Source organism: Leopardus geoffroyi, chromosome A2 (assembly GCF_018350155.1).
Source record: "Leopardus geoffroyi isolate Oge1 chromosome A2, O.geoffroyi_Oge1_pat1.0, whole genome shotgun sequence".
Lineage (NCBI taxonomy): Eukaryota > Metazoa > Chordata > Mammalia > Carnivora > Felidae > Leopardus > Leopardus geoffroyi.
Genome location: NC_059331.1, coordinates 3,170,246 through 3,177,958, shown reverse-complemented (window position 1 = coordinate 3,177,958; position 7,713 = coordinate 3,170,246). Strand labels below are relative to the sequence as shown.

At 57.3% G+C, this 7,713-nt stretch overlaps 1 protein-coding gene across 2 annotated transcripts; it reads right to left on the bottom strand.

Moving 5' to 3' along the window:
* Positions 1–844: 844 nt before the first annotated feature.
* On the bottom strand, positions 845–7,540 carry EBI3 (Epstein-Barr virus induced 3). 2 transcript variants are annotated; one of them, XM_045491553.1, is made up of 5 exons: positions 6,759–7,540; positions 5,812–5,932; positions 4,570–4,748; positions 3,422–3,579; positions 845–1,229 (listed from the first exon to the last, which is right to left on the bottom strand). In XM_045491553.1, exons 1-5 carry the CDS (start codon positions 6,823–6,825, stop codon positions 1,077–1,079), a joined length of 678 nt encoding a protein of 225 aa, XP_045347509.1. In that variant the 5' UTR covers positions 6,826–7,540; the 3' UTR covers positions 845–1,076. The 2 variants fall into 2 exon arrangements, with proteins under 2 accessions (XP_045347509.1, XP_045347508.1); XM_045491552.1 differs by having other exon boundaries at positions 5,812–5,935; positions 6,759–7,539.
* Between the last annotated feature and the right edge of the window lie 173 nt (positions 7,541–7,713).

The following is a 7,713-nucleotide window of genomic DNA, read 5'->3' as shown; positions in this document are numbered from 1 at the left end:
TTGGAGGTCAGAAGTCTAAAGTGGATGGGAGGAGGGCTCCAGGGCAGAATGTGTTTCCTTGACTTTTCCAGTTTCCAGTTTCCAGGGGCCACCCACATTCCCCAGCTCATGGCCTGGCATCACTCTGGCCTCTGCTTCTGTTGTCGCATCACCTTTTCTCTCTCCCTCTGGCCCTTGTCATTATCCTGGGGCCCCCTGGATCATCCAGGATAACCCGCCTCGATGTTCATTAACTTAATAAAAGATCCTTAATCTTCAAATTAAGGATTCTCATGATTCTTAATCACGCCTGCAAAATCCCTTTTGCCATGGTAGGTACTGTATTCACAGATTCTGGCCATTAGGAGTTGGGTATCTTTGGGGGGCCATGACTTTGCTGGCCATAGATGACGGACGTGGTCAGGAAAGACTTCTCGGAGAAGGTGACCTCTGAGTGAAATTCACAAACAAGTCCGTGGATTTTTTTCTGGTCTTCGGTCGGCAAGGCTTTGCCCCCTCCTAGAGAAGTCTTCCCAGATTCATGTCATTTTTGTGTCCATCCACAATGAGGCTCACCCCCAGGCAGCTTTTCAGGAGGTAGGTGGTCTGAACGCCTGAACTGAACAGATTCCACCCTCTATCCCAGGCAGAACCCCTGCCCCCAGCCCCAGGACTCCGCCATCCCCAGGCTTTGCCTCCGTGCCAGCCCTGAGCCCATTCCTAGGAGCTGGGAGTCGCTGTGTGTGTGTCCCACTCCATTCTCTCCTCTCTGGGTCTCATCTGGGTCTACTGCAGGAAGGGAGGAGGAATCCTCATTCCAGCAACAACAGTCTTTTTCTAGTTAAACAATGAAAAACATCACACGTTCACAGTTCATAAAGCCCTGTACTGGGGTCTAAGAAAGGAGTACATCCCCATTTCACAGATTGACAAACTGAGGCTCGGGGGGGGGGGGGGCAAAGTGATTTGTCCACAGTGGCTCAGCCACTCAGCAGCAGCGAATCCAGGCCAGTTGGGTCCCATCCACGGCAGTGGGGGAGGGGGAGGGTTGGACGTCAAGGACCCAGCCCCTCCTCTGGGGGTTCTAGAAAGCCCCGCTACTTGCCCCAGATCATGGAGGCAGTGGCAGGGAGACTCCAATCACTCACTTCCCCATAGTCGGTGAGGTCCTGAGCGGCCACCTGGATGCAGTACTTGGCCTGGGGCCTCAAAGCCCTGAGGGTGAAGGATGTGGCTTCAATGGGCCCCACCTGAGAGCAGAAAAGAGGGCCAGGTCAGTGGGAAGGACAAGGCCGGGAGGGGCCGCTGTGCACAGAACTGCAAGACCCAGACCCTCACCCAATCCAAAAGAACACGTCCTCTGCGGCCCCCTCCACCGCGCTGGGCCTTCCCCATCCCTGGCCCCAGAGCCGCCCGGTTCAGGATTCCTTGGGGGCCTGCACGGGCCCCCAGACTGTCTCAGCAGCCAGACCCCAGCACCCCACTCCTCCTCCGGGCTCCCTCCTGGCCCACTGGGTTAACCTTGTTTGTAAGTTTTCGGTATCTTCCGATTCGAGATCTTCAACGTCTGGCTGACCAGGGTCAGCCGAGTCTCAGAGTTCGCAAGCAGGCCAGGAGCCTGCCTCTCCCGTACAAACCCACAAACCCGCCGATTGGACTCACACCCCTCTTCCTCTCTCTTTCAAGCCGACACTCCCCCTGCCTCAAAGCCTCTGGGGCGGGTGCAGCCCAGAGCCGTTCAGACTCGCCAACCCCAAGCTGTCTACCTCGTCCTGCCTTGCCTTTCCGTGGAAATCCCAACAGAGGCACAGCCGGGCTCCTGTTTCTGCCTCCTGACCGTCCTGATGTTGCCCCAGGGCCCCCCTCTGTCGGGAAATCTACTAAATTTTCTTGCCGAGGCACTGACCTCTCCACATCCTCACTCGGCCACCTCCGTAGATGACAATCTACGAGCAATCTGCTCAGCAATTCTCTGGCCTGATATTCCCACCCTCCCTCCCAGAGCCGGCCCTTTCCTCCTGCCGGGTCCCCCTCATCCTCAAGGACGACCCATCCCAGCCCCCAGAGGCAACCTCCTAGCCCCAGACCTGACTGGCTCCCTCTCAGCTCTGCCCTGACCTGTCCTGATGGTCGCAGGATGTGGTGATTGACATTTTGCATTTAGATTAAAGGTTGCGCGACTTTGCGAATACACTCAAAGCCACTGGCTTCGTATAGTGTTGTGCACTTTAAAACGGCGAGTTTTACGGCATGCAAATTCTGTCTCAGTTTTAAGGATTGCGAAAATATTTAAAATAAAATTAATGAACACTAAATGAAACTTAAAAGCCAGTTCCTTAGCGGGAAGCCTGGGTGGCTCAGTCGGTTAAGCATCTGACTCTGATGTCAGCTCAGGTCACGATCTCACCGGTTTGGGAGCTCGAGCCCCGTCCCCCGTCGGGCTCCTGACTGACGATGCGGAGCCTGCTTGGGATTCTCTCTCCTCGCTCTCTCTGCCCCTTCCCAACTCGCGCGTGCATAGCCTTCCTCTCCCTCTCAAAATAAATAAATAAACTTAAAAAAAAAAAAAAAAAAAAAGGCCAGATCCTTGGCTACCCACCCCGCTCCCCCCTTGCAGACACGTGTGGTTCGTGGTACAATTGTGGGTGCAGACGGAGAACATTTCCATCTTCCCAGAAAGGCCTATGGGACGGGACTGAAGATGCCCTGAGCTCCTGGTCCCCGCTTCCCAGGCTGTCTGGTACACAGCTGACCTTCTCAGTCCCCTGCCCTTATGTGTTTTTTCACTTTGTAAAAATGCAAAACAACGGACTTGTTTTCAAGCCAGGTGAGAGTCACATGACATGAAATTCACCCATCCAAAGATACCATCCAGGGGCACTGAGTCCCTTCCCACTGTTGTGCAACCGTCAACTCTCGTTCCAGAACATCCCATCACCCCAAAAGGAAGCCATGTGCTCATCAGCAACCTCCCCCCACCAGCCCCCCAGCCCCGGGCAGGCACGAGCCCCCTTCCCGTCCGTGGATGAGCCTGTTCTGGACGGTTCACACACGTGGGCCCGCACCACGTGGCCTCTCGTGTCTGGCTCCCTCCCTGCGCGGCGGGTGGGGGCGCCTCGCTCCGGCTCGCGACCCAGGGAGGTGCGCGTGCGCGGTGGACGCGTGCATCTGTGGGCGTGCGCGTGCGCGGTGGACGCCTGGGTTTATCTCATTCAACCGTTGACATTCGGGCAGTTTCCGCGCTTCGGCTGTCGTGAACGTGTATGTGCGAAGATTTGTTCGAGTTCCCATCTGCCGTCCTTTTGGGTAGACAGTCAGGAGTCCAGTCCCGGGGCTGCCCCCAAGTGGCGCACTGGCTGCGTTTGAGGCCCCAGCGCACGCCTGCTCCCGCGGTGCCCTCTACCCGGGAGCCACCCTCCCCTCCTCCCCTCGTCCTCCTCACCTGGCGGAAGCGGGCAGATCTGTGATGCTTGTATCGGATCCAGTACTTGAGTGAGAAGGTCTCCGGGAAGGGCCAGGACCGGGGGGGTTCCCACTGCACCCACAGCCGCTGCCCAGGGATGGGGCTCAGGCGGACGCCTTCTGGAGGGTCCGGTTTGACTGATGGGCGAGCAGGATGCGGGGTCAGGAAGGGATGGCGGATTCCCTCCTTCACGCAATCAGATACTTATCGACGGTGAGCCTGTTCTGGACATTTCCCATAAAGGGAATCACACCCCATGTGGCCTCTCGTGTCTTTTTTTTTTTTTTTTTTTTTTTTTTTTGAGAGACAGAAAGAGACAGTGTCAACGGGGGAGAGGCAGGGAGAGGGGGAGAGAGAGAGAGAGGAAATATCTCAAGCAGGCGCAACATCCAGCGCTAAGCCCAACGGGGGGGGGCTCAATCTCACAACAGTGCGATCATGACCTGAGCCGAACTCAAGAGTCAAACACTTAACTGAGTGAGCCCCCCTGGTGACCCTAGACTTTCTTATTAACCACCAGCAACATATGAGGGTTTGCAATCCAACAATGTGCTCGGAGAGTTGGCGGGGGTGGGAGGAGCTCATTGAGGAGATGAGTAGAGGCCTGAAGGAGGTGAGGGAGTGAACTCCCCCAGAGAGATCTGGGGGAAGAGGATTCCCGGCAGAGGGCACAGACAGTGCAAAGGTCCTGGGGCAGGACCTGCCTGGTGTGTTGGAGGGACAGAGGAGGTGTGTGTGGCTGCAGTAGAAGGAGTGAGGAGGAGAGAGGGAGGAGGGCAGGGAGGGGATGGGGCAGGTGCGCAGGGCCCTGGGGATCCAGGGGAGGAGGACTTGGGAGGCCTGGAGGGCTGTGGGGAGAGGAGGGCTGGACCCGACTCGGAGGCTCCTGTGCACCCTCTGGTGGCCACTGTGGGGAGGACGGACTGTGGGGGTGAGGGCTGGAGTCTGGGACCCGGGTGCAGGGCCAGACAGGGGCTCAGGATGGGGAAAAGTGGGTCTCTTCTCAAAGAAACACCAAGGTGGGGCTGACGGGACCCAGGATGGGTGACAGGAGGTGGGTGGTGAGAGGGGGGAGGGGCAGGAGCAAGCCGATGGCCTCCACACCCCCCATCGCTGCCCACACTCACTGATGTGTTCCGGAACAAAGGGCACGAAGCTGCTGCTGGTGCCCCGGGGCTGCACAGCCGTGACGTTGAGTATGTATGGCACCATGGAAAACATCTGGACGTCTGGGATGGTGCAGCTGGTGGCCTCTGGTGTCGGCTGGAGGCAGGGCCGGCTCTCCCCGTGGGCAGCCACGCCCAGCCTGGACACGCAGGGACAGTATGAGGGCCTCGGCCCTTCCTGCCGGCCCGCCTGTGCCCTGGACCCCGTGTGGACAGCACTCGAGGACCACGGGCTGGGATCCTGCTGTTGGCTGGGGGACCCTGAGGGAGCCGTGCGCCCCAACATCGCAGAGCCTGTGGTGACCCAGGGCCAGGGGTCACGCCCCACAGGGAGATGCTAGGGTACAGATGCTACGGCTTCTGGAATGTCAAAGTTCCAGCCTTAGAATTCCAATATCCCAAGGTCTATGGAATCACAGGTTTGGAAATCAGAAGATTCTGATTCTGCCGAGTTCTGAGGCCCTGAGACTTCAGACTCTAGAGACATTCCAGAACATTCCAGAGCCTTCCAGAATATTCCACGGGCTCCAACCACGCTGTTGGACGCAGCGGTCACCGGCCATGAGTGGCTCTCCACCATCTGAAATATGGCTGGTGCAACCGAGGGCGTCTTTCTAATTTATTTCATCTACCCTCAACGTCAAGTTCCCAGTTGGGTGAATCGATTTTCCCAGCCACAAATTTCATAAAACATAACCAGAGACCGAGAATTTCCAGTGACTGTTTAGCACGTGAGTTGAAAAGTGCCATAAGTGTAAAATGCGTGTGGAATTTCAAAGACTAAGCATAAAAAGGATGTGAAATATCTCATTAATTTTTTAAATATTGACTACACGTTCAAATAATTATTCTTGAATCCTCTTAAGTAATATTCACTTCTGTCATAAATGTAAATACATGAATCGTACATAAGCATGTTAAATTACATTCCGTCGTGTTAAATGAGAAGTCCTTGGGATATTTAGATGTTACCGAAGTAAAATACCAAAGTCAACTTCACAATTTCCCTTTCCTTTTTAAACGTGCCTTCTCGAAGATTTTAAACAGGGCACGTGACTCACAATCTGTATTTTAGGAAGTGTATTTCCCCCAGCTGGTGCTGCTCCAGAGTCCCGAGGGTTTCAGGTCTCCCTAAGCCTCCAGTTGTCCTGGTCTCAGGGCCAGCAGGAAACCACCCCCTGGAGGCCCCCCTAGCACTCTGACCTGTACGTGGCAATGAAGGAAGTGGGCCTGGTGGGGAGCGGAGAGGCCGGCAGGGTCCAGATGCAATCCACGGCGATTGGGTACCTAGAGGCCCAGCACCGCACCCTGGGCTGGGTGGGGGCTGCTGGGGCCCCGGAGGGAGAGGGAGCAGGGTGAGCTTTCAAAGTCACCCTGGGGATGGTCCGAGCCCTACTGTGTGCCTGGCGCCAGCCTCCCCGCCAGGCACACAGGAGGTGCCTAATAAAGGTTTGTGAAATGAATGAATGAGTGCGTGAGTGAAAGGCGCCTGCCTCATCTCCCACCTTCTCTAGCACCTGGGAAGGAAGTATTAGCCCATTTTCCAGATGGGGAGACTGAGGTTTATTATTTTTTTTTTAATTTTTTAATGTTTTATTTATTTTTGAGAGACAGGGCGCAAGTGGGGGAGGGGCAGAGAGAAGGAGGGAGACACAGAATCCCAAGCAGGCTCCAGGCTCCGACCTGTCAGCACAGAGCCTGACGCGGGGCTCGAACCCACGAACTGTGAGATCATGACCTGAGCCGAAGTCGGACGCTCAACCGACTGAGCCGCCCAGGCGCCCCAGACTGAGGTTTAAGGAGCCTCAAAGGGGGCCTGGGTGGCCCCTCTCGTAACAACTTTGTTTCGAAGCAAGTGAAATGGATGCTATCATTAAAACGTCTCTTGTTCCCTCCCTCCCTGCGCCTCTCTCCCTCCATCCAAGCTGTGGCTGCTGCTTCCTGGTGCCACTTTGCGGTGGGACTCATCCTGTGTCTCAGTTTCCCCATCCATGCAATGGGATGATAACGCCCTCCCCCCCCCTGCACTGGGTATCCGGTAGGTGTGTGAGCTCCCACCCCAGCTCAGAATGTTCCATGGCAGGCAACCTCCAGGCCCCAGGGAGCGTCCCTCTGCCCTGGCCTCCCAGGCCCCCGGGGGTCCCACATACCTTCTCTCCCAATGCAGGGTGAGCAGCCCACACAGAGGGCGAGCACCAGAAGCAGTCTTGAGGCCATGACTCCGCGGGCTCTGCTGTCGTGAGCTGGGGCAGGAGCACCTCTGGGGAGGCAGGGGACTGGAGTCCCACCCGAGGGGAAGCTTCTCCTTCCCCAGGTATGACTCCCCCACCCAGTTGGCGGGGCCAGTGGAGAGCTGAGCAGGGGCTGGGGCGGCGGAGGAGGTCCCTTCACTATCGCGGCCACCAGCGGGGCTCTGGAGGCCCCGAGGGTGCAGGCAGGAGAGGAGGCCACGAAAGAGAGAAGTGGAGACCCCGTGGCCTTTCCCACAACAGCCCGGCTGCCGGTCCTTCCTTCCGCCTGCAGCGAGGACGGGGACGGGGAAACCCCCGGAGGGGGACAATGTCATGGAGAAGGATGAGAAAGGAACACTGTGGGGAGGGACACGGGGACACACACAGAGAGGAGAGAGCAAGAAACAGAGACGGGAGACCGTGAGACAGGGGCGGAAACAGAGGAGAGACACAGAGACAGAGACAGACAGAGACCTAGGGAAGGAGACAGGGTGAAGAGAGGCCCGACCACAGTGGTGGGGACCCACCCTGGCCAGGGATCCACATGCCAGGCCACAGAGAGACAGAAACGCAGGCCCCGGGGAGGCAGCCCCACCTGCGGACCTTATCAGAGCCACAGGGACCCCAAGGGACAGGCTGAGCCCCTACAGACATGGTGCCTTCCCTGGACACCCAAGGAAACCCCCCGGGACAAGCCACACTCCTGCCTCCCCTGCCTTAGCTAGAAAGATCCAAGAAACCCCAGGGGATTTCTGGGGACTTGCCAGGGGCAGGGAGGCTGGGGGTGGGATGCCCCCAGCAAGGCCAGATTCAGGGTGAGGAAAGTGACACAGGACGGGCAGACGCGGATCCTGTCTTCACTTGACATCTGGGT